The sequence below is a fragment of the Artibeus jamaicensis genome, unplaced genomic scaffold (genome assembly GCF_021234435.1).
Source record: "Artibeus jamaicensis isolate MK-2021 breed Jamaican fruit bat unplaced genomic scaffold, CSHL_Jam_final scaffold_614, whole genome shotgun sequence".
In the NCBI taxonomy this organism is placed as follows: domain Eukaryota; kingdom Metazoa; phylum Chordata; class Mammalia; order Chiroptera; family Phyllostomidae; genus Artibeus; species Artibeus jamaicensis.
Genome location: NW_026522050.1, coordinates 7163469 through 7191427, shown reverse-complemented (window position 1 = coordinate 7191427; position 27959 = coordinate 7163469). Strand labels below are relative to the sequence as shown.

Below are 27959 nucleotides of genomic sequence, written 5' to 3'. Positions count from 1 at the left end.
GATGGGAAGAGGAACCTACAGATGGTGGGATCACAGTGTGGTTGACTTCTTGGGAATGAACCCGACTGAAGTTAGGACTGTAAGTTGAAAGAAGGTATACGAGGCATGCATGGAAAATGTCCAGCCACTGTTAACACAAAGCGAACAGTTTGTGCCACACTGATGTAGTTGTCAGCCAAAGAGACTGGAATAAAACTCACCTGTGTGAACAATGACCACTTCCTGCACTAGTCAGTGGGGGCAGTAGATGCCATTGAGTGAGCATGTGTGCTGCTGTGCCATCACATTCAAAATGACTGAGTGAGTAGAGCAAGGAATCTGCATCAAATTTTATGTTAAGCTGAACATTCCTGTGGAAATTGTTGGGATGACTCCAAAGGCTGCAACTATGTGCAACTGGTGATTGGCAGCTTCATCACACAATGTTCTCCCTGGTGCATCATGTCTCCTGCAGGTTTTTTGACTAAACATCTGATCATTCAGGTGACTAAGACCCCTCCAGCCCAGATTTGACACCCTGGGATTTATAGACTTTCCAAACTAAAATCAGCTTTGAACTGGAAGAGATTTTGAACCGTCAAAGAGATTCAGAAAAATATAACACTGGTGATGATGGCTATTGGGAGAACTGTGTGAGGTCCCAAGGTACCTACTTTGCTGGAGACTGAGATGCTTTGTCCTTCTTATTGTCCAATGTTTCTTATATCTTGCGACTTCTTCAAAAAATGTCTCTTTTTCATATTCCATGGTTAGATACCTTCTGGACAGATCTTGTATATCTCAGGTGAGTTTGAGTAGAGGGAGAGAGGATGGAGTAGTGAGGAAAGCCTTCTGATAGTGAAAAGGTATGTTGGGTTATAATCTAGATTACAGTAGCTTTTATTGCAAGGGAAACTATCTTTAAAAAAAGGGACTTGTCTATGTATATCAGTGGTGAGATAGGGCTGTGGCCTAAGTAGGGTTTCAATAGGGAAGAATGAAATGGTGACCTATGAGTGAGAGAATCAAATGCTTTTTTCTAAATACTGAACAGAAAAAGTCCAGAGTATGAGTTCATTGTAATAGATGACTATTGGTTTCTTTGTAGCTAATTGTGCCATGATAGCCATAGTCCTTGGGATAGGGACAAACAGAACAGTATGACATGAGGTACTCTGGGATTAATGATCTGAACTCATTTCTTGGCAGTGTGGGGTCTGGGATTAAATTTATAGAATGGGTCCAGATTGGCCTGCACATGGGAATGGTGTGGCCAGCATGGGTGGCCATGAGAAAACTTCCAGTCAGCTCTAAGAGTGAAGGCAGGGTCAGGATAGACAAGTTCTTAGGTGGATGGCAGAGAGCCCCACAATCTCTGAGGCTAGGATACACACAGGAATCTGACCATGGGGTGAGAAGGCTCTACTGCAGATGAGGGTGGATCCTGGAGTCTTCACTTCCTGACATGAGTCCAGCAAGGGCACAGTGTCTTCTTTCAGCACCAGGGCTTTAGCTCCTGATGAGCCGATGGTTGGCTCTGTATGATCTTAGAAACTCTCTTCAAGAATCATAAATGTATGATTATATATATATATATATATATATATATATATATATATATATATTCCTCTTCATAATATATATATTAAATCTATGATAAAGAGATGAGGACACTAAAGCTTAACAGGATTAAGTTCTCTAGGGTTACACAGATAACAAGAAAGAATTTTTTCTCCTCTTTTGCTTTTTATTGACTTTGCTGGGGACAGGAAACAATTTGAGTTGATTTTGAACAAATTTGCATTCAGGTGTGTCTCACTTCAAAGTCCAGTTCTTATCTTAACCTTTTACTCATTTGATCATTCCCTTAAAATGAAAATAAGACACAAAGAGAACAATTCCACTTACTGAGTATATGTAAAAGCTATTATTTTAGTATCTTTAAAGAGAAAAATATAATTTAAAATGGGATATTTTTCACCTGAACATATATATGAATCATGACCATCTAATCCAAATTTATACAAAATAAAGAGATTTCATTTTATACATATGAATACATTTATGTTTCATAAATGTATGTTTTTTAGAAAGTAATAGAGAGTGGGAGGGGTTTGGATAATGATCAGAGGTTCTAATGGGTTAAATATTCTATGAACAGCAATTAAATTATTTGATATTATAAGAAAAAAAAAGGGTAAGAGTAATAAATTACTTTTGTCTTAAAACTCTCTCCAATCAGTAATTGAAGGCAAGTTACCTGCTGACAATCACATGCTTTTAATGTCCTCTTTTATTCTTATCATGCTTGGAAGCACATGACACTCAGCATTTTTCATACACCATAGGCATAGATAACACTAGGGATGAGGACCTGAAGAAACCTTCTATCACCCAGTACCCTGTCCTTCTGGAATCAGAAAACAATGTCCACTTGTTCCCTTCCTGAGAACACATAAAATAAAATAGTCACTCATTGGAATCTTGTGTTTTGTTTTTCATTAGCTGGTGATTGTTAATTGACTGCAAGGGAGAACAACACAAGCAATTAATTTAATTAGCCTATTGGAATAGCAATGACATACTCAGAAATGATCATTATTAAAGTTGTGTGTAAAATATGGTTCCAATTTATTTCAGAGATGAACAGACAACAAATGTAAAATCATTACAAATGGAATTCTACTATTTTTCCATTGAACACATACTTTTGTTTATAACTATGCCTTTATAATTTACCTGTATCAGTTGGGCAATTCATTTTTTAAAAGTTTTGTTTTAACTAGTATGTGTTAAAACCACATACTAGATGCGGGTTTCTGGAGTTTCTTTTCCAGTGACCTTGAGGAGGTCCCAGTGTTATTAAGCCCAACTTCCCCTTCATACATTTCTGTACATTTTTTGTTAGGGTCATGTCTCTTCTCCCCATTGAAGGCAAGAAGGGAAATCCATAGACTGATGTGAATACTCTGAGGAGCAAGATGAATCTACAGCTCCTGATCCTTTGGATATTTGTTAATAAATTGGGGGCAGAATGATGAGGAATAGAGGATCCAGGAAGTTCTGTGCATGTGATCCCAGTCCCTGAAACTTATTCAGACTAGGCCAAAAGACAAGGAGAACTGATGAACTTTGTCTAAGATGAACATATTAGCATAGAATAAAAAAATGAAGGGAGCTCAGTATTTTTAGAATAATTACAAAGGCTCTTTATTGCTTCAGTTTTGCACAGGACATTATTCATTGGTGCAACAAAAACATCCTGGACCCATGGCATTGTCAGTAGTCAGATACAAATGTTTGTGAACAAGAATGGAAAGTGTCATGCATGAATGAAACTTTCAGTTCAAACCAAAGGTTTTTTTTAATTCTTATTTATTTATTTATTTACTACTTGTAAGTGTTATGATGCAACATTTATAGAGTGAGACAATGACATAAGAATAAGACAAAAAAAAAACAAACATTTTAACCCATGAACTCCCCCTAAATGAGCAAGTTTATTATGCTCATTGTTTAAAAAAATGGAACCTTGGGAGGGTGAGTTGAATTGGCATGGGTAGAGGGGTTGCTCAGCCCATGATGTCTCACTAGGACTCAACCTGTTAATAGAGAAAGGAGGGATAAAATCCTCTTTTAAAAACAGTGAAGTTTACCTATTACCAGTCTCCCTTAGTTGGGGAGAAGATTATGATCAATAATAACTATTTCCTATTTTTAATTGAGACACAATGATAAATAAAGGAAAATACTTATCATTGGGCCATGGTGAATCAATAGTAATGAACATCAAACTCCTGAATGAATTAAGGTCAATAATCTGGTCCCTATGTTTAATTTAGACACAGTGATAAGTAATGAAAAAATACTTAACATCAGGCACTGGTGAACCCATAATAATGCATATCAAATACCTGAACTATAGCTCTCAGAATCTTCAAATAAACACTTCAGGTGAAAACGGGACTTCACTAAGAACATAATTTAGAGCTAACTTCTTTTTTCAGAGTGTTTTTCACATCCTTATTCCTCAAACTGTAGATCAATGGGTTTAACATGGGAATGTCAACTGTGTAGAAAACAGGCTACTTTGTCTGTGTCCATGGAGTGACTTGAGCTGGGTTGGAAATACATGAAGAGGAGTATCCCATAAAACATAGCCACAGTGGTTAAATGGGAGGCACAGGTAGAGAAAGCTTTGTGTCTGCCCTTGGCTGATTTCATCCTAAGGATGGTGATTACGATGTAGCTGTAGGAGAGGAGGACAGTGACAATACTGAACCCTAGAACACAGCTACTGTAAGTGAACATCACTATCTCATTGATGGTTGTGTCTGAGGTGGAGAGGGCAAATAAGGGTGGGAAGTCGCAGAAAAAGTGATTGATGATATTGGAATTGCAGAATGACAACCCAGTTGTGCAATAGGTAAAGATTGCAGAGTACACCAGACTTTGGATGTACACAATAGCCATTAGCTTGGTACAGACTCTTCCAGACATGGCTGTTGTATACAGAAGTGGATTACAAATGGCTACGTAATGATCATATGCTATGACAGACTGCATGACGCATTCCACATCTACAAAGGTACCAAAAACAAACATCTGAACAGCACATAAATTATATGCAATCTTCTTTTGCTGAGATAAGAAATCTGCCATGATTTGGGGGACACAGTGGAGGGGGTAGCAGACATCACTGAATGACAAATTGCTCAGGAAATAATACATGGGTGTGTGGAGCTGGGGGTCCATGTTGATCAGCAGGATCATGCCTAGGTTGGTGATCACAGTGATGCCATAAACCAGCAGGAAGAGCACAAAGGGCACCTGCTGCACATCCTGCCTGCCAGAGAGTCCTAAGAGTTTGAAGTCTGTAAAGATGGTACAGTTCTCAAAGGCCATGATTCATGTCTGGAAATCCCCTGTTGTGAAGGAAGAAAATGGATGTGCAGTGTTAACCTCATCTATCTTATTAGTTAAATTGCTGATTCTTTCTATTTTCAGTCACTAGAAAAAGCAGTAAACATTGGTAGAACTCCATGGGAGAATCTGATTCCTTACAAATGCATGCAATATAATGTAAATCAGTAAATGTTAATGATAATATCTCTTACATTTACATAGTATTCTACCAAGTCCGTGGCACAGTTTTTATATTAAATCATGCTATTTCCATACCAACCAATGTAGTATTTGTGATAGTTTTCATTACTCATTTCTTGGAGAATAAGAAATTGATGTTTTCATAGCTGAGGCAATAGTTCTAAACTAATTGGTTCAGTAACCCACATCTTCTGATAAGATTGTTGCTGTTTTCCAGTACTGCAGAGACTGTGTTATGTCCTGTAACTGAGAAACATAGTTAGTTGAGAGGTACAAATAATGACTATGTTGTTATATTTTCCTTCACTGTTACAATTGGGGATGGGCAGAGATATGGTGGGTTTCTGGATATAACTTTCTCCTGTTCTCCTGTTCCTTTCTAACCCCTCCTGTCCTTTCCAGTCTCAATAGTCAGGGATAGAGATAATCTGTGATTCAGGATCCACTGGAGCAGGAGGGCGGTGATTCCCTGGAGAAGAGGCTGAGCATCCCCATCAATGATAGTTAGACTGGAATAGGCCTGGGCTAAACATGCTCCCTCTGACAGCCGCTGTTGTCAAGCAGAGCTTCAGCAGAATGTTTGGGACCTGACTCTAGGCATGCTGGTCTCAAAGGTGGCAGAGAGGTCAGAGTGAGTTGATGTATTTCTCTGTGTGTCACTTTCCTCTATTCAACTAGAATCCACACAGTTTATTCACCAACAGAACAGATGTGTCAGTGGCAAAAGTCTTCATCTGCCCACAGTCCAGTAAATTTAAAGAGAAATCATATTGAACTATGTTTCCATTTCCCTATAATTTGAAATATTGATTATTGTTTTCTTTGATTTCTACTTTCCTCAAGTAGCTCTGAAATCTGCCTTTCTTTGGTTTAAAAAAAATGGTATTTGGGAGGCCAATTGTGTTCTATGTCCCACTGTTATAATTTATCCAGTCAATATGTCATGTAGGTCATATGTGACCCTTTCTGTTCTGTGAGGATATAGTGACAGCAGAGGGGAAGATAGAAGAACAGGAAAAGAAAATCTCATTAATGATGTCATGTCCATGTGCAGTTGTCCAAACCCTTGGAACAAACTCATTTGAATATCTGTTCCAGTAGATACATCTTTAAAAATTGCTTTCATTAATGAAAGTAAATAGTTCTTTTAAAATATACAAAGTACAGATAAGAGATCAAAATTAAAAAATTCTACATCTCCACAATCCATGCTTGCATTTCATTATATTTCCTGCCATTTATGTATATGTCTTTAAAATAATTAGATTGATGAAAGTACTTAAAGTTCGGTATAATATTTCATACCCTCTATAGTTTTCATGGCATACATTCAGTCCAAGGAAGATAAAAATGAGAGACATCTAAACAGAAATCAGACAAAGAGTGAGTCCCTGCTCCCTCCCAGTGCACTGACTTCCGTGTTCCATCCAGTCTGTCTGCAGGAGGGATCAGCCCTGCCTCCCAAATGAGCTGGGTTATATCTCCATCTCCATGTCTGGACCATGGGCATTGTACACGGTCTCTCAGGAATGTGTGACAGGTATAATTAATTATATGTTTTATCATGTGTTATTTTTCTACAACAGGCAGGGTGGTTGAGAAAGAACTACAGACTTAAACAAATGCTAGGTGTGTTGAAAAACCACCTAAGTACTTTTCTACCAGCTAAACACAAGAGAGTGCTGTACCTGTGGGACTGAAGAGCTCTAACCATCTTCTGATTTCTCTGGGGTACATGTGGAGGAGGCAGTCCTCCTTGGTCACCTTCTTCAGATTCCTCCCCACACTCATTCTCCCCCCAGGTGCTCCCTGTCTCCAGGGATGCCCACTGCCTCAGGTGACACTCCATTCAAGTGGGATCCAAAGGTGACCTTCATAAACATGGGAGCCTTTGTAGTGTAATTCCCACTCCCCATTACACCTAGAATATGGAGAGCAATATATTGTCAAAAAGTAGATCATATAAATTCATTCCCAAATAATTTATGTTCTAATAGAATAGCTTTCTTTAACTATGTGTTTAAGGGGGAAGATTTACAACACAATTGAAGACTTCAGAGAAAACAAGAGAAACATATTCTAATCTACAGTGTTTTCCTGATATGACATGTGCCCCCCCACAGTACTGCACAGAGAACAGCCTACTCATAATCTCCTCCTCCCAGATAATGGCTGTTCTGCTCTGAGGCCTGGATGATTATCACAAAGTGCAGCACCTCATGATGTCACCAAGGAAAACCAGTTCAGTGTGGCTTTCTGGTGCAGGAACAGGGAAAGTAGTCAGTGAAGTCTGCTACAAATACCTGTGATAGATAAATGGGGCAGAATTTTCTGGTGACAAAAAACAATCATTTAATAAAATAGTTTATGGAAGTTGTATAGTTTTTTAATTTTATAATAATATTTTGAAACGTGTGTATAAGAAACTTTTAGAAATTAAAAAATTAGTAATGAAATCTTACAACCACCTATAATCTGATAGTACATAGTCCTTTTAAAGATATGTATATGTATATTTTTAAATGTACAGATTAAAAAGTTATAAATTCCTGCATTTAAACTCTGAACAATATTCAGAAACTAGGCTTTCAAAAACTGTTTTTGGACCCTAACACAAGTGATGCCAAGATGGTAAATAGTTGAGTATGATTTTATAAAGTGGAAAGAATCACCATCATTCTGCTTTTATCCTCTCACGTCTGTATCCTTTCATTCAGTATTATGTACATGAGGTTTCCCCAAGCCATTGCATGTGAGGACAGTTTATTCATTCTCTTTGCTGTGTCAGTATCCTCCAATGAATAACCATGCTAAATGTTTTTGTCAAATACCAAATAATGCTACATCAACCATTTTTGCACAAGCTTCGTATGTACATACTTTCTCATTTCTATTGGTTACAAAACTACTGGTGGGATTTATGGGCAGCTGCAACAGAAAATTACCATATAGTTTTCCAAAGTTGAAAGTCAGTTCTGACTTCCATCAGTGAGTGAGAGGTGTAGACGTTACACATTCAAACAGATACTTGATATTAATATTGAGAATCATTCTAATGGTAGCTGCTCTTTAGGTGAGTCATGATATAGCATGTACATACAGAAAATGCTTAAGTGGTAAGTATACCACTTGTTTTTAAAAAATATCCTAGTAATCAGCATCCAGGTCAAGAAACAGAACATTATCAGACTCACTAAAACCTTCTACTACCTCCCTTCTTTTTAGTTCCCTTTAGTTCACACATCATACTCATCTCTGCTTATAGTAGCTAGAAGCATAAGCAATCTGGATCTAGGTACATTTCAGTTGTCTTATAGGGGAATTGTGTGCCAGTTCAATGCTATTATCTTTGTGCTTGTAGGTTTGACACCCATCTCTGATTGGTCTTCAGTCTAGTCCAGTTGCACTCCTGCCATCTTGCTGCTCAAGACACGACCCAGTCCAGAGGTAAAATTTCCAAGGCCATGGGTTAAAATGGACATATTATTACCACAAGAAGCATCTCCTGTTGTTACTCTGCCATACTGTGTCTCAGAATCCCAGAAACAATGCCTCCTTCGAGAACAGAGCTGTCTCATTGTCCTCCTTGGTTTTCCCTAGCAATTTGAAGTGTTTCTGAAACTGGAAAAGACACCATGTTCATGTTGCCTATCATGCGCCAAACCCGATAAACGATAAGCAAAAACAGAGACTGAATTTTTATGGGCCCCATATTCAGATGGCTGGGGATCTGAAAAGATGGTAGGTTTTCACCCTTTCAAATCAATAAAATATATGTTTTTAAAAAAGAAAAGAAAAAGGAACAAAAGAATTGCAGACAGCAGCCAAAGGGAGTTGACTTCTTGCCATTGAAACCTACCTGTGTTCTGGGTCCAGTTGTGTTGTGTAGTGGAAGTCACGGAAAGAGAGGAGGCTGAGGAAAAAAATACATTGGCCTATGCACCCAGAATGAGCCCAAAAGAAAAAGAACATTACCAGCATCTCAGAAATTGTCCCCACACCCATCACAAATTGATGTCCAGTATGGTGGATCAGTTTGTATGTTTCTGAGATACACAGTAATGAAGTCATATAATATTTTATACATCTTCCTCTGGCTTCTTTCACTCAACATTATGTTTGTAAAATTTCTCTATGCTGCTGTATGTGGAAGTACTTTATTCATCTTGATTGCTGTGTAGTTTTCCAATCCACAAACTTATAATGAAGTCATTTACCAAATATAGACCAGAGGTCAGGAAACTATAGCACATAAAGTTTTATTGAAGCTGGGATGCAACAATTCTTTCTACATTGTTGATGTTTCCCTTTATGAAACAAAAGCAAATCTCACTGGTTGTGGAAAAATTTTATAGTCTACAAATCTTACAAAAAATTCACTTCTTATCTTTTTAAAGAAAAGTTTGTCAACCTCTCATTTAATGTGTTGAGAAAATCTGAGTTGTTTTCACATTTATACTGCTATAAATAAATCAATGGTGAATATTGTGTACATGTGTTCAGGTGAACATGTTCATTGGTTTCTTTTAAGTATAATACTGAGATTTTCATTTCGGACATAGACTGTATATATGACTAACATCTATGAAGTGCTTCAAATGGCTTAGGCAGTCTTCTCAACCTTCACTTAGTTAATCATGTAACAATCAATGACACACAGATGCACATACATACTCTTCTGAGGTATTTAGTATATGCTTTAAGACAGCCAGTGATAGTACATTGTGTCATTAACTTTGAGCAACAATTTTAAACCCTTTAAATGTTTTCTTATACTTTTGGGTCTATAAACTGCATAGGACTATGTGAAAAATGAGTGTTCGGTATAATTCCTGTGAGAGAATTTGTGTGTGTGCTGGTAGGGCTGTTGCAGGTTGCCAGTTAGAGCTTGTGATTAGGGAACTAGACACATCTTAGAAAGTTGTATCTCACAAGGAATCTACCTTCAGTCCTGTGGCTTTCTTGGTGGTGTTGGGTATGTGTTTGTTTGTTGAACTGTAAATCAACAGGTTCAGCTTCAGGATTTCCATGTGTAGAACTGAGATAAACTTACCAATACTGGAAGAAGACTCCCCTGATGGGTGGACACAGAAGTCAGGTGAGAGGCCCATAGAGAGATGGTTTTCCTCTTCCCACTGAAAAAGACTTTAAGGCTGAGAAAATAGTGAAAAAGTAGGACATGATGATGTGATAAAACAGATCACTTTCCTTGAGTTGCCCTGTGTGGAGAGATGCCACTCGTTAATTGATCTGTCTGCAGAGGCTAGCTGAAGAAGGGAAGGGGATCACAGACAAAGTGATTCATAACATTTTTATCACAGTACTTCAGAATCAGTGCAAAGGATTTGTGTACCAAAGAGCTCACGTTTCCCCCGATGTATGAGAAGACAATCCACCATGTACAAATTCCCTCAGAAATCACAACAGGATACAGTGAAGGGTTACAGATGGCGATGTAGGAGTCATATGCCATAGCAGCCAAGGTAAAGGATTCTGTGTCTGGAAAAGCACACAAAAAATAAAACCACAAGGCATGGCCATAATAACAAATAGGTTTGTTCTCTGAAAGGAAATTGGTCAGCATTTTGGGAGCAATGACTGGGGAGTAAGAAAGGTCTACAAAGGATAGTTTGCTAAGAAAAAATTGCACAGAGGACTGAAATCATGGGTTAATCCTGATTAACATCCCTAATCCAGTGTCCCCATTGAAATCATACCATTCAGTGTCAGGACCATAAAGAGCAGGACCATCTACACAGTTCAGGTGGAGATGGAAATTCTAAGAGAATAAGCTCAGTCATCTCAGTGTAGGTACCTGGTATAGATTCCATGTTCTATGATGTTTTGTTTTTATGAGCATTCTAACATGCTAAAATGCCATATTGATGGAAAGAAAAAATAGATACCTTACAAGGTTATTTCATTGTTTCAACAAACAAACTTATAAACAAGTAATAAAATAAAGAACCTCAGCCACAATCCTTTTCAAATACAAACCCTGAGAAATACATGTAGGAAATTATATGTATTTTAGTTTGATGTAGTCCAATTCATTTATTCTTGCCTTTACTTCCTTGCTTTGGGTCAAACTCATAAAATACTCTGTAAGATCAAGGTCCATTAATTTCTTCTGTGTAATTCAGTGTTTCAAGTCACATTTAAGTCTTTGATCCATTTTGAGTTAATTTTTGTGTATGGGGACACACAGTCTAGTTTCATTCTTTTTGCATGTGACTTTCCAATTTTTCTAGCACTATTTATTGGAGAGGCTTTCTTTTCTCCATTGAATATTTTGACTCCTTTATTGAGATTTATTTTCCCACATGCATTTGGGTTTATTCTGAGCTCTCAGTTCTGTTCCACAGTTCTGTTCCCACACTGTGTTTTGGTTCTTCTGCCAACCATGTTGTTTTAATTATTGTACTCTGTGGTATAATTTGAAGTCTAGGATGGTGATGCAACCAACTTTGTTCTTTGTTTTCCAGATTGCTTTGGCTGTTTGGGGTTTTCTGTGGTTCCATACAACTACAATAATATCTTGTCTATTTCTTTTAAAATGTCATTAGAATTTTGATAATGATTGCATTAAATCTGTAGATTGTTTGGGGTAATATGAACATTTTAACTATGTTGATTCTTCCCTTCCATGAACACAAAATATCTTTGCATTTCTTTCTGTATTTTTTATTTCTTTTAATAAGCTCTGTAGTTTTCAGTGTATGGGCCCTTCACATCCTTTAAGTTTATTCCTAGATAGTTTATTCTTTTTGTTGCCATTGCACATGGAATTGTTTTTTTCTTTTTTTCTGAAATGTCATTGTTATTGTAGCATATGAGAATGCAATATATTTTTATACAATTATTTTTGTATCCTGTAATTTTAGATGGTATTTGTTTATTGTTTCTAATAGTTTTGGGTGAAGTCTTTAAGGTTTTCTCTATAAAGAATCATGTCATCAGCAAAAAGTGACAATTTTATTATTCTTCTTGATTTGTTTGTCTTTAATTACTTTCTCTTGCATGGTTGCTTTGGCTAGATCACCCAGTCCTACATGGAATGAGAGTGCTGAAAGTGGTCATCTTGTTCTGTTCTTGATCTTAGAGGAAAAGCTCTCAGTTTTTCACCATTGAGTAGGATATGAGACAAGTGTTAGTCCTGTAAGGACTTTATGATGTCAGTATATTTTCTTTCTATGTTATCGAGTGTTTTAATTATAAACAGTTATCTTGCCAAATGCTTTCTCTGCAATTCTTAATATGATTATGTAATTTTACCCTTTATTTTGTTCATGTGATGTATTACATTGAAATAAATCAAAGACCTAAATCTAAGACCCGAAACACTAAATTACAAAGAAGGTACTAAAGCTATGAATCTTGATCTTAGAGAATATTTTATGAATTTGACTTCAAACGCAAGAGAAGTAAAGGTCGAAACAAAGGGGACCATATCAAACTAAAAAGCTTCTGCACATCAAAAGAAACTGCCAACAGAACAAAAAAGCAGCCATCCGAATACAAGATATTTGAAAACAACAGCTCTGACAGAATTTACACCTAGCTTATATATAAACAACTCATACAAATCAATACCAAACAGACCATCCAACTCAAAAATGGGCACAGGACCTGAACAGATGCTTCTCCCAAGAAGAAATACAAATGGCTATCAGACATTTAAAAAGATGCTCAACTTCACTAGCTATTAGTGAAATGCAAACCACAGCTATAATCAGATTCCAACTCACACCTGTTAGAATGGCTATTATCCTCATAAGACAAAAAATAACAAGTGTTGGAAAGATTGTGGAAAAAAGAAAACCTCATTCACTGCTGGTGAGAATGTAAACTGGTATAGCCATGTCGGAAAGCAGTTTGGAGCTTCCTTAAATGAAAATAGAGTCACTATATGGCCCAGAAACACCTCTTCTGAGTGCATACCCCCCAAATCTAAAAAGCTTGAGTGGCAAAGACACATGCACCTCCATGTTCATTGCAGGGCTATCCACAGTGGCCAAAACATGGAAACCATGAAAGTGTCCTTCAATAATAGCTCTTCCATAGAGGATTCAGTAAAGAATATGTGGAACATAGTACAGTGGAACGCTGCTTAGCCATAAGAAAATATGTAATTCTGCCATTTGCCATAATGTGGATGGACTTTGAGAATATCATGCTAAGTGAACTAAGTCAGTCATAAAAAGCTAAGAACCACATGTTTTCACTTATATATGAGGTAAAAACTGAAACTCATAGGTACAGACAACGGTATTGTGGCTGTCAGAGGGGTGTGGGATGGGGGGAGTAATAAAGGGTAAAGGCAGTCAAACCTATGGTGACAGAAGGTGGTTTGACTTTGGGTGCAAAATGCAATATACAGAGCATGGGTCATAGAGATATGCACTTGAAATCTATATAATCTTGTTAACCACTGTCACCCCAATAAATTTAATTATAAAATACAATAAAAGCACAATAAGTATAAGTGCAAAAAAAGAAATGTACTTAATGGTATTAAGCATCATAAAGCATCATAATAATCACAGGCTGGAGGACTTTGATTATTTAATAAATATCACATGTATTAAATTATTCCATAACAGTTTTTCTTTCTAATTATTGAGTAAATCATCATGTTGCTATCTTGAACCAGAAGATAATTGAGTCATGTTCCCCTTGGGGAAAGTATTGCAGTTTTCATTAATCATTGAATAAGGGAATATAAATGATCTAAATTACTGTATTCATAGTGTATCTAAACCCTCACTTGCTGATACACAGGTAAGAAGAGAAAAATTTAAGTCACTCGAAAATATTTTATGAGGTCTGACCTAAAAATGTGAATGCCAAATGTTATAAAATCTCCTTTAGTTGTTCCCTATTGCATGGGTAACTACAGCCCAAAAGATACAAACTATTGAATTTATGTTTGCAGAGTTAAGTAGGAGTTTTCCAAATTGAGTGTCTGCTTTTGTTTTTATGATGGAAAGAGAATGATCAGATTAAAGCCAGAACAATAAAGAAAACATTGGACCTATTCAACTACCTGAGTGCTTGTATTTTGCTCTAATGAAGAAATGATCAATTATCCTTTATTTTGCTAGCTTTGTGATATAGAAGTCATTTCAAGTTAATGCTATTTCATAATATTCTCTAGTTTTAATGTTTAAAGTCTATTTAAATATATATCAAGAATCATGTTTTATTTCACTAAGAGTGACAATAGGAGAGGGCAGTTACAGAATGAGGCCACGATACAGTAAGAGACACTGTAATACTGGGGAATGTGCTCAATGCATGGCCATTATTATTTTTCTCCTCTTTGCCAAATTACTATTTCAATGCTGAGTCACAGATATTTGGAATTTTCTGCCTTCTATGAAAACTGTGTCTTGGAACTGGTTTGGTATTAATTTCAAAAGCTGATGCTATATTATTAAATTCTTAAAAGTCACAGACACTTTTCTTTATAACTCTGAATCCTTTCAAAGTATTTTAACATTGACTTATGTAAACCAAATATAATATTTATTTTGGCATCTAAGGGAAATACCTGACTCAACTAAAATTAAGCTAGTGTTCAACATTGTAGTCTTTTACTATCTTACTTTTTCAAGTAAAATTAAGCCCACGGTAATGTGGCAAATGCAATTGTGATGAGCTGTGTGGTTAGAGAAAACAATCATAACTGAAATAAGATTCATTGGATTTAATCTTAAAAGAATAATATCTCAATACTTATTAATAATTACAAAACAAATATAATACATTTAGCTAAGGAATGAAATATTTAGCTGGAGGATAAGGTCATATATTTTAAATGATTAGTGATAATATTAGTTTTGGGAGCCAATATTTGCTAACATTTTAAAAATAAATATATCTGGTGACAAAGGGTCAATTATATAGTCATCATAAATTTGTAACAAAAAATGACAAATTTGAAAGAAATTGCTTTATACATGTATTGCTTTACACATTTAATTAGTCTTCCTATATGCTATCATATCTGCTTGGTCATTCAAACATATTCCTATTTCAGAGGGGAATAAACTGCGAAGAGGAAGCCTAATCCAACACTTGACTTTAATCATGACCAGGTCAACGAGCACTAATTTTGGATCTAAATTCTATGTTATTTTTCGTAAACAGCTAAGTCATTGAACTGAGATCAAGAATTGTATTGGGGTTGATATTTTTCTTGTGACTTTTGGTCATATTTTTAATACAGACTAATCATTTTCATTGAAGTTTGTATTTCATTGCATAATTTGGCTTACTGTGATCATGAGCCATCATCCATTAAAAATCTTGATTGTTCTTTCAGATAAACCCAAGGAGATCTAACAGGGGTAGAAGTTTTTACACATTAGCTCATGAAATGTTACAATCCATGCAGCAGCTACTCTGTAGAACAAAAACTAATTCAGCATGTTCTCTGTTGAACATAACCGTCAAAATTCAACTTTATTAGCCTATTTTTTCAATTTTTATCCCAATGTTGCAGAATAAATATTAATATTCTCATTCTATAGGTGACTAACTTATAGTATATCATTTTACAACATTACTAGAAGGTCTAGAATGCTGACTTTCTATTTCAATGCTCTGCACCCTGATATACTATCTGATGTGAATCACTATCAAAATAAAATTATTTTTAATCAATCACTTGGTGTTCTAAAGTGACTTAATCAGAAAACAGCTAATAGAATATAGTTATAAATTATAAACCACTTGGAAATTCTACATTGCCAAAAGTAATATGAGAACATGGCTCAGCTCCTCGTGTCACAACTCTGTTTATTCTTTTATAGTAAGTAAATTGCAATTGTAGTAATATCTTTATGCTTGTTTCATAAGATATCAACATGAAGAATGTCACTGAAGTTACTACATTTGTACTGAAGGGCTTCACGGAAAATTTACAAGTGCAAATCATCTTATTCTTCCTATTTCTAGCAATTTACCTCTTTACTCTGGTGGGAAATTTAGGGCTGATTGTATTGGTCATTGGGGATTCCAGGCTCCACAACCCCATGTACTACTTTTTGAGTGTGTTATCATCAGTGGATGCCTGCCTTTCCTCAGTAATTACACCAAATATATTAGTAGATTTTCTGTCAAAGAATAAAGTCATTTCACTCCTTGGATGTGCAACGCAGATGTTTCTAGGAGTTACTTTTGGGACCACAGAATGCTTCCTCTTGGCTGCAATGGCATATGATCGCTATGTGGCAATCTACAACCCCCTCCTGTATTCAGTTAGCATGTCACCCAGAGTCTCTGTGACACTCATCATTGCTTCCTACATAGGTGGCATTGTGAATGCCTCTACACACACAGTAGCCACTTTTAGCCTATCCTTCTGTGCCTCCAATGAAATCAGACATGTCTTTTGTGACATCCCTCCCCTCCTTGCTATTTCCTGTTCTGACACTCACATAAACCAGCTTCTACTCTTCTACTTTGTGAGCTCCATTGAGATCGTCACTATCCTGATTGTCCTGATCTCCTATGGCTTCATTCTGTTGGCCATTCTGAGGACACGTTCTGCTGAGGGGAGGAGAAAAGTCTTCTCTACATGTGGCTCTCACTTAACAGGAGTGTCAGTTTACCATGGAACAATCCTCTTCATGTATGTGAGACCGAGTTCCAGCTATGCCTTGGACCATGACATGATAGTGTCAACATTTTACACCATTGTGATTCCCATGCTGAATCCCATCATCTACAGTCTGAGGAACAAAGATGTGAAAGAGGCAATGAAAAGAGTATTTGGGAAAAATTGGATTTTCAATAAAGTATCTTTTTACAGTTAAAAATGAATTAAAATTGACAGTTATGTTCTATGCTTCAATGTTAAAAAGATATGAGGAGCCTGTTTGCTTCTCTTGTCAGAATGGCTATCATCAATATATCAACAAATGATTGTTTGCTAAGATGAGGAGAAAAGGGAACCCTTGCACACTATGTCTGGGAATGCAGGTTGGTGCAGCCACTGTGGAAAGCAGATTGGACTTAAAGAAAAATGTAAAGATGTAGCCCTGACCACTGTGCCTCATCTAGCTGGGTATTAGCCCACAGACTGAATGGTCCCAGTTAGTTTCCCTTTCAGGGCACATGACTGAGTAGTGGGTTCCATCCTCAATTGGGACATTTAAAAGAAGCACCCAACTGATCTATGTTTCTCTTTTGCATCAATGTTTCTATCACTTCCTATTTGACTTCTTTCCCCTCTCCTAAAAAACAAATCAATAAAATATTTTAGAATGTAGCTTACAAAAAAGTATAAATAGAACTGAATGGTAAAGTGAGGATAAATGGTGATTGAAGGAGACATAATTTGGGTGATGAACACACATTACAATTTACAGATGATGTAGTATAGAGCTGTACCCCTGAAACCTATGTAATTTTCTTAAACAATGTCACCTAATTAATTCAATCAAAAAATATATCAAAAATTTCAAAGGTTGAAAAATATTTTATAAATATAAAAATGGAACTGCCTTAAGACCCAATGATTCCACTTCCAGAAATAGATCTGGAAGAAACTAAATGCTAATTTAAAAAAATACATGCACCTCTATGTTCATTGCAGAGTTAATTAAACAGCCAAGGTTTGGAAGCAGCCAAAGTGCTTATCAGTAAGTGAGTGGATAAGAACACTTGTGGTAGTTTACACAATGGCATACAACTCGACCATAAAACAGAAAGTAATCTTACCTTTTGCAATAGCATGGATGGGTATAGAGGGTATTATGCTAAGTGAAATAAGCCAATCAGAGAAAGACAAGTACCATATGATTTCACTTTGATCTGGAACCTAATGAACAGAATAAGGTAACAAACAAAATAGAAACAGATTCATAGACACAGAGAACAGATGACAGTTGTCAGAGGAAAGAGAGTTTGGGGGAATGTGTGGACAAAGTGAAGGGATTAAGCAGTACAAATTGGGAGTTACAGGGTAGCCAAAGAAATGTGGATTATAGCACAGGAACAATGAGGTTTGTCCAGAAAGTATCCATCCACGCAATATGAAACATAGAGACATTTATTGAAGAAGATACAACATATAAGAAACATTGTATGTAGGACAATGACACTTTAGTCCTCTTCAAAGTAGGCACCTTGGGACCTCACATAGTTCTCCCAATGGCCATCAGCTGTCCCCTCATATTTTCCTGAGTATCACCAATAGTCTGAAACCTCTTCCATTTCAAAGGTGATTTTAGTTTTGAGAAAGACAGAAGTTGTAAGGTGCCAAATCTTGGTGGTAGGGCTGAGTCACTTGGGTAATTTGATACTAAGCAAAAAACTCAGACGTGATGCATGGGCAGACATCCTGTTGTGTTGAAACTGGGAGTCACCAATTACCCATAATGGCAGCCATTTTTATTACATTACATCTCCCAACCAATGAGGAACTTTGATGTGGTACTATTTATTAATTGTTTGGCCCAGAGGGGTGTAGATAGTGTTTCATGATAGAAAACACTTTCAAAATCAAAAAACACAGTAACATGGTCTTGATATTGCTACAACTTTGCTGGTCCTTCTTTGGCCATGGAGACAAGCGACTTTCTCTGGGACAACTGGTCTTTTGTGTCTGGATCACAGCCTTATACCCACAATTCATCTCTGATTATGCTCTTCTTGAGGAAATCTGGTTCATTGGTAGTGCTTTAAATCAAGTCATCAGCAACTTCAACATGATGTTTTTTGTCTTGGAAGAAGAAGCCATGGAACACATTTTGCCACAACATATTTTGTGCCAAGTTCTTAAGTCAAAATCTCAGACATAGCAGTTTTTGGAATCCCCAGGTTAGCTTCTATTTCTTGCACTGTCAATTGCCAATCTTTGTTTGTTGCATCCCGAACACATTCAACAATTCAGGTGTTGTGCTTGTTGCAGGACTTCCAGAACATGGGTCACTTTCAACAGATTCTCAACCATCTTTGAATAATTCATGCCACATTTTCATTTGTTCAACAGTCATTGCATTTTCCCCAAAAGCCTTCTCAATCATCTGAATCATTTTTTCAGAGGAATGCTCAAACATAATGCAAAATTTGAGGCAGATTCACTGCTCTACTCAGCCATTTTGAATGAGATGGCCCCACAGAACACATACTCACCCCATGGTGTCTACAACACCCACTGATTAGTGCAGTGAAGTCATCATTATTCACACACGTACCTTCCAGTCCAATCTCCTTGGCTTCCAGCTTACATCAATGTCCTAACCCATTCTTGTTACTATTAGTAACAGTGGCTGGAGTTTTTCCAGACAGACCTCAAACAGTCAATGACATTGAGAAAAATATTTGTAGAGTCAGGTGGATACATGAAGCAGTGAGGGGACCATTCTGAATTACATGATTGTCTAACCACTTTGCTGTCCATCTGAAATTACAGCAGAATAATCTTAAGTATAATTGATCATTATAATCTTTATAAATATTCATGCCTACTCTCTGTATATTGTCAGAAGTGAAAAATAGACTTTGTTTGTGCTTTTGAGGAAATAATAAAAAGCAGTGAAATGCACCATCACAGAAAGCATGGTAATGACACCAAGAATTCACAACATTACCTGTGGTCTCCAAACCACAGGCTGTACTTAGAATTGCTGCTAATGCATAGACCCAAGAAAGGAGCACAGTGTTCTGATGTAGAGTCAGATAATAATGATTCTGTGGTAAGTGGTATGTGAGCTATAGTTTGGGTATCAAGCAATTTATAGGTACAACATAATCCCTATTAAAATACCAATGACATATTTCACAGATACAGAATGAATATTTCAAAAATGTATATGCAACCATAAATGACCCTGTATAGCTTCAGCAATTTTAAGAAAGAAGAACAAAGTAGGAGGAATCACAATATCTGATACCAACTTATTTTATAAAGCCACTGTAATCAAAACATTCTGGCACTTGCATAAGAACACATAGACCAAAGGAACAGAATAAAGAGCCCAGAAATAAACACACGTCTCTATTGTTAACTAATATTTGACAAAGGGGCACAAGTATAAAATGGAGTAAAATTAATCTCTTCAAAAATGGTGTTGTGATATCTGAACAGGCACATGCAACAAAATGAAACTCAATCACCAACTCACAGCATACAACAACTTACAACATACACAAAATAAACTCAAGATGGATAAAATATTTAAATACAAGTCACAACACTAAAAAGTCTTAGAGGAGAACATAGGTAGGAAAATCTCAGCCATTCCATGCAGCAATATTTTCACTGATATGTCCACTAGATCAAGGAACATAAAAGAGAGAAAAAACAAATGGGATCTCATCAAAATAAAAAACTTCTGCACAGCTAAGGGAAACAACCTTAAATGAAAAAAGGACCAAAGACATGGGAAAACATATTTTCCAATGAAACCTTAGACAAGGGTTTGATATCCAAAATATATACAGAACTCACACAACCCCACTCTTAAGAAGACAAGCAACCCAATTAAAAAGTGGGCAAAGGAGTTGAACAGACACTTCTCCAAGGACGACATGCAGAGGGTCCAAAGATATATGAAAAGATGCTCCATATCATTAGCTATCAGAGAGATGCAAATTAAAACCACAATGATAGCACTTCACACCAGTCAGAATGGCCATCATAAACAAAGCAGAAAACAACTAATGTTGGAAAGGTTGCAGAGAAAAAGGAACCCTAGTCCACTGTTGGTGGGACTGAAGACTGGTGCAACCACTATAGAAAACAGTATGACGTTTCCTGAGAAAATAAAAAAAGAAACTGCCTTTTGACCCAGCAATTCCATTGCCAGGGTTATACCCTAAGAATGCTGAAACAGCAATCCAAAATGACCTATGCACCCCAATGTTCAGAGCACCGAAATTTACAATAGCCAAGTGTTGGAAGCAACCTAAATGCCCATCAGTAAATGAATAGATCAAAAAGCTATAGTACATTTGCATGATGGAATACTAAGCAGCAGAAAGAAGGAGCTCCTACCCTTTGCAACAGCATGGATGGAACTAGAAAGCATTATGCTGAGTGAAATAAGCCAGATGGTGAAAGACAAATACCATATGATCTCACCTTTAAAGGAAACCTAATCAACAAAATGAACAAGCAAGCAAACTATAATCAAAAATACTGAAATTGAGAACAGGCTAACAGTGACAGAGTGGACAGGGGAGTGGATTATAGGGGCAAAGTGTGAAGAGTTTGCAGGAACTTTTATAAAAGTCATATGAAAAATAACTAGTGGGGTGGAAACAAGGGAAGGAAGTAGGGAAGGATGAGTAGGTGGGGAGGAGTGGAGAAAAAAGGCAGAAAACTCTACTTGAACAATAATAATAATATGTTAAAAATAATAAATAAAAATAAATAAAATAGAGGGCCCTTCTGGGAAAAGTGATTCAGAGAAACAAACAAACAAAAAATTTAAGTAAACTCCTAGAAGAAAACTAAGAGAAAAGCTAGACTTTGGACATGACAATGATTTTGTGGATGTGATGCCAGGACACAATCAACACAATAAACACTGTCAATAAAATCAAAGCTACTCAAATGAGAATAAATACAACTAAAAATCTACACACGAAAAAGAAAACAATAGAGTGAAAAGGAAAACTACAGAATGGGAGAAAATATTTGAAAACCACTTGAATAGACATTTTTTAAACAAGAAATGAAATAAAAATGGCCAGAGAACAATATCAGTAAAATATAAGATCTGACACAGTAAATTATACAGAAAGAAATCATAGGTACTGAATTTATAGATCCTGGGCTTCCAGAATATTTTATGAATTTGACCCCAAAAGCAAGGGTAATAAATGCACAAAAATCTGAATGGAGGTATATCAGACTATATGGCTTCTGCATAGCAAATGAAACCTCCAAAAAAATCAAAAGGCAGCAAGCTACTTGGGAGAAGATACTTGCCAACAACATTTCAGAATTGGACTAATATCCCAAATATATAAAGAACTCAAACAACTCAATACATAACAAACAATTCAATTAAAACATGGGCAGAGGACTTGAACAGACACTTCCCCAAGAAGACATACAAATGGCCAACAGAATTGTGAAGAGATGTTTAATTTCACTTGCTGTTAGGGAAATGGATATCAAAACTACAATGAGATACCACCTCACATCTGTTAGATGGCTATTATCATAATTAATACAAACAACAAGTGTTGGAGATGTTGTGGAGAAAAAGAAACCCTCATTCACTGCTGGTGGGAATGTCAACTGCTACAGTCACTTTGTTCCTCCACAAAGTAAGAAGAGAGTTACCACATGACTCAGTGATCCTTCTTCTGGGTATCTACATCCAATATTTGAAAACATTACTGGCAAAAATATATGTACCCCTATGTTCATTGCAGCACTATTAATGGTGGCCAAGAGCTGGAGACAAACCAAGTGTCCTTCAAGAGATGAGTGGATAAAGAAGATGTGGTACATATATACAGTGCAATACTACTCAGCCACAGGAATACATGAAGTACTGCCATTTGCGACAATGTGGATGGACCTTGAATATATCATGCTAAGGAAAACAAATTGATCAGAAAAAGCTAAGAACCATGTGATTTTACTCAAATATGGGGCATAAAACTGAAACTTATAGACACAGAAAACAGTATTGTGATTACCAGAGAGATGGAAGTTAGGGGAGTAATAAAGGGACAAAGGGGACCAAATCTATGGTGACAGAAGATGATTTGACTTTGGACAGCGAGCACACGATGCAATATTCAGATCTTGTTTCATAGAAATGTATATTTTTGAGCGTACCCAATGTACACTTGAAACCAAGTGTACATTTCATACATTTAGTTTTCTTAACCGATGTCTTCCTAATAAGTTCAGTAAGAAATAAAACAAAAAATACATTAAGTACATATGCAAGCAAAAAAAACCCCTTAATGTCACTAATCATAAGGAAAATGCAAATCTAAAACATGATTGTAGTCAGAAGCCAGAGGACTCTGATTATTTAATAAATATCAATGCATAGTATATTGTTCCATAACCACTTTCCTTTTAATTACTGAATAAATCATCATGTTGCTATCTTGAACCAGAAGATAATTGGAGCATGTTCCCCTTGGGGACATTCTTGTGGTTTTTATCAACAGTTGAGTAAGGGAATATAAATGATATAAATTACTGTATTCAAATTATATCTAAACCCACATTTGCTGATATACAGGTAAGAAGATAAAAATTTAGGTCACTTGAAAAATATTTAATGAGGTGTGGCCTAAAAATGTGAAGGCCAAATGTTGTAAAATCTCCAGTACTAAGCACTTCATTTGCTGCCGATTGCAACTATTTTTTTTAAAGATTTTATTTATTTATCTGTAGAGGGAAGGGAAGGAGAGAGGGAGAGAAACATCAATGTATGGTTGCCTTTTGTGGGTCCCCTGCTGGGAACTGGCCTGCAGGGAACCAACCTGCAACCCAAGCATGTGCCCTGACTGGGAATCCAACCGTGATTGTCTGGTTCACAGGCCCGCGCTCAATCCACTGAGCTACACCAGCAAGGGCTCCTATTGCAACTATTGAATTTATGTTTGTAGAGTTAAGTAAGAGTTTTACAAATTGAGTATATGCTTTCATTTTTATGATGGAAAAATGACAGATCAGATTAAAGCAAGAACAGTAAAGAAAACATTAGACCTATTCAACTACCTGGAGGCTTGTATTGCTCTAATGAGGAAACAGTCTATTATCCTTTATATTTGTCTAGCATTATGATATAAAATCCATTTTAAGTTAATGCTATTTCCTAATGTTTCTCTAGTCTTAATGTTTAAAATTTACCTAGATATATATCAAGAATGATGTTTTATTTCACTGACAGTGACGATAGGAGAGGGCAGTTACAGAATGAGGCCAGGACACTATAGGAGATAGTGTAACACTGGGAAGTGTGCACAGGCTCTGTGAGAGATGCAGGATTGATGGCTGGCTCTGGTATGACTTAGCTGTCAGAGTTGCTAGAAAGGTGAAATAACCCCATGTGCACCAAGGTCCATTTTTGCTGCATGTGCTCAGTGCATGGCTGTTATTATTTTTCTCCTCCTTTGCCCACTTAGTGTTTCAGTGTTGAGGCAAAGATATTTGGAATTTTCTGCCTTCTTTAAAACTTTAGTTTAGGCCTGTATCTATACCTCTGTTTCTAAATTGTTAGTTTATTTTGTCATTTGATTTAACTTATAAGTGAGATCATATGGTATTTGTCTTTCACTGACTGGATTATTTTATTTAGAATAAAAATCTCCAGGTCTGTCTGTTTATTATTTAGTCTAATCATCTCCAGTGGTCTCAAAAGGTAGGAATTCCTTTTTATGGCTGCAGAGTATTCCATTGTGTAAAAGCACCACAGCTTTTTTATCTGCTCATCTGCTGATGGGTACTTGGGCTGTTTCCAGATCTTGGCTATAGGAAATAACACTGATATGAACATAGCTGGGTGCATATATTCTGTTGAATTGGCACTTTAGTATTTGTCAGTTATATTTCCAGAAGTGGGATCCCTGGGTGAAAAGGCAGAATGACAGCTGTCAAAGAGGATGGGAGAGGGGATGAAAGAAGGTGAAGGGATTATCCAGAGAACACATATGCACAGCCCAAAGACACAAACAGCAGTGTGATGATGGCCTGAAAGAAAGGGGCAAGGACCTGGGTGGAGGTGTCAGAAAGAAAAAAATGGGGAAAACTGTAATGATGTAAACAATAAAAAATAAAGTACAAAACTGTATTTTTGAAGTGGTTTTGCATTAATTTAAAAAGTTGATGCTATATGACTTTCTCTATGAATCACTTGTAACTCTAAGTGCTTTCAATATATTATAATATTGACTTAGCTATACTTAGTATAAATTGTATTTTGGTATCTAGGAAAATTTAACTGAGGTTTTACCATTGTGGTCTTTCACTATTATACTTACCCAGTAAAATTAAGTGCACAGTAGTGTAGCAAATGGAATGGTGGTGAGCTGTGTGTGAGTAGAGGGGAAAAATCACAATCAAAATATAATTATTTGGATTTAATCCTGAAAGGATAATGTTTTAGTGAGTATTATTAATTATAAAACAAATATTTTAAATGTAGACAAAGAATAAAGTATCTGGCTCAAAGCTCTGGTCACATATTTTTAGATAATTAGTTATAAAATTAGTTTTAAGACCTAACATTTGCTAACGTTTTAAAATAAATACATCTGATTACAAAAGTTCAGCTATTTTTGCACCTTAAATTTATAACCAAAACTGACACATTTAAAGAAAATTGCTTTATTTACTGCTTTACAAATTTAATAGTCTGTCTGGTTAGATGCCATTACATCTGCTTGGTCACTCAAATGTATTACTGCTTTAAAGAGAAGTCAACTTTGAAGAGAAAGCCTAATCAGACACCTCACATTTAATCATGAACCTGGGAACACACATTTTCAGATCTAAATCCTATGTCATTTGTCTTCAACAGGTGTATCTTTGAATTGATGTCAAGACCTGTATTCAGGCTGATCCTTTTCTTGTGACTCTTGGTCACACCTTAAAAACTAGATTTCATCATATTCATCAATGTGTTATTATTTGGTTTAATTTGGTTTAACTGAACTGTGGACATCATCCTTAAACATTCTTTGTTCTTTTGGATAGAACCAAGAGGATCTAGTAGAGTTGGACAATGGTTAGAGATTAGCTCGTAAAATATTACAATCCAGGATGCAGCTACTATGCAGAACTAAATTAATTCAGCAATTGTCTATTTAATATAATTGTCAAGATTCAAGTTTATTTACATATTTTTGTCTTTCAATTTCTACTCCAATATTATAAAATAAGTGAATATTAATGTTCTCTTTCCAAGGAGACTACTTTATAGCAAATCACTTTACAGTATTACTGAAAGTTTCAGAATGCTGGTGTTCCATTTCAATGTTCTGCACACTGATATGATACATCATATGTGTCAATACAAAAAGAAAGTGACTTTTTAACCAATCCTTAGTGTTCAATGTGCTTTCATAAGTAAACAGCTGATAGAATACAGTTGTAAATTAATCAGTTGACCTGATTGTTTTGGAAATGACGTGGATTCACACGGTGACCGGACACCCCTCTTTTCCATTTAATTTTGCAATGAGTGGCATGAACAGTTGACCCACTGTCTTGTCACTGTCTTATCTGCAACAAGGAAATTTCATGTTGCCAAAAAATAAATATGAAAACATATCTCATGTTCCCTTGCATCACAATATTGAGTCACAGTTATGCTTATTTTCTTTGTAGTAGATTAGTTTTACTTGTACAAACTTCTTTACGTTTGATTCATGAGGGAGATTTCAACATGAAGTATGTCACTGAACTTACCACATTTGTACTGAAGGGCTTCACAGACAATCTTGAACTGCAAATTATCTTATTCTTCCTGTTTCTGGTGATTTACCTGTTCACTCTGATGGAAAATTTAGCACTAATTTTATTGGTCATTGGGGATTCCCAGCTCCACAACCCCATGTACTACTTTTTGAGTGTGTTATCATCAGTGGATGCCTGCTATTCTTCAGTAATTACTCCAAATATATTAGTAGATTTTCTGTCAAAAAATAAAATCATTTCATCCCTTGGATGTGCAACACAGATGTTTTTCGCAGGTACTTTTGGGACCACGAAATACTTCCTCTTGGCTGCAATGGCATAAGATCTCTATGTGGCAATCTACAACCCTCTCCTGTACTCAGCATGTCATCCAGAGTCTATGTGCCATTCAGCATTGCTTCCTACATAGGTGGTATTTTGCACGCTTGTGTGCACACACCAGCCACATTCAGCCGATCTTTCTGTGCATCCAATGAAATCAGGCATATCTTTTGTGACATCCCTCCTCCCCTTGCTATTTCCTGTTCTGACACTCACATAAACCAGCTTCTTCTCTTCTACTTTGCAGGCTCCACTGAGATCGTCACTATCCTGATTATCCTGCTCTCCTACGGTTTCATTCTCTTGGCCATTCTGAGGATGCATTCTGCTGAGGGGAGGAAAAAAGCCTTCTCTACATGTGGCTCTCACCTAACTGTAGTGTTAGTTTCTCATGGAACTGTTCTCTTCATGTATGTGAGACCAACCTTCAGCCATGCCATGAACAATGACCTGATATGTTGATATTTTACAGCATTGGAATTCCCATGCTGAATCTCATTATCTACAGTTTGAGGAACAAAGATGTTCATAAGGCAATGACAAGAGTATTTGGGAAAAATATGTTTATCAGTAAAGTATCTTTTCATAGTTGAATACAAATTGTAAGAGTTGAGAGGGATTACCTGTGTTCAATATCAAAAGGTATTTTGAAAATGTTTTGTTTTAGTTTATTAACATATTTCTGTTTTTGCATATTTTATAATAAAGATCACAGTCAGCCTTCTTCCTATTCTGTCTTTAGTTTATAAAAAGTTATTATCTATTTTTTCTAAATAGGTTCTTGCTTATATATGTATTTACACATATGTATGTGGGTTTTGATCCTGCTTGATATAACACAAATGCAAAACAAACATGTATGTATGTAATCATTTCTTTAGAAAGTTGTAAATTGTTTATTTCTCTCCATATAACATAGAGGCTCTAATATTTGCAGTTTAAATAGTATTATGATTTACCCAACTAGCTTGATCACATACCACCTAACAAGTAACAATGCCACAGCTTGCATTGGCCCAGGCCACCTTCCATGAAACCATTGGTATCTGACTGCATTTCAAAGCACTCTGCTCCATCCTTATGTCCATGCATTCGTAGCCACCTAATCACAGTCTGTGTTTTGGGGACCACAGAACATGTG

The 27959-nt window shown here is 36.3% G+C and overlaps 2 protein-coding genes and 1 pseudogene across 2 annotated transcripts; 2 read left to right on the top strand and 1 right to left on the bottom strand.

Annotated features, from left to right (window-relative positions):
* Window positions 1-4044: 4044 nt before the first annotated feature.
* LOC128626538 (olfactory receptor-like protein OLF2) lies at window positions 4045-4884 on the bottom strand. The gene has a single exon (XM_053659228.1). It carries the CDS (start codon window positions 4882-4884, stop codon window positions 4045-4047), a length of 840 nt encoding a protein of 279 aa, XP_053515203.1.
* An 11030-nt stretch (window positions 4885-15914) lies between these two features.
* Window positions 15915-16907, top strand: LOC128626532 (olfactory receptor 5T2-like). Its single transcript, XM_053659213.1, has one exon. It carries the CDS (start codon window positions 15957-15959, stop codon window positions 16905-16907), a length of 951 nt encoding a protein of 316 aa, XP_053515188.1. The 5' UTR covers window positions 15915-15956.
* A 9558-nt stretch (window positions 16908-26465) lies between these two features.
* On the top strand, window positions 26466-27411 carry LOC119059929 (olfactory receptor 5T2-like; annotated as a pseudogene).
* Window positions 27412-27959: the final 548 nt, after the last annotated feature.

What these genes read in the sequence shown, in the direction of transcription:
- LOC128626538 (XM_053659228.1), bottom strand. Translation starts at nt 4,884, where the DNA reads ATGGCCTTTGAGAACTGTACCATCTTTACAGACTTCAAACTCTTAGGA.
- LOC128626532 (XM_053659213.1), top strand. Translation starts at nt 15,957, where the DNA reads ATGAAGAATGTCACTGAAGTTACTACATTTGTACTGAAGGGCTTCACG.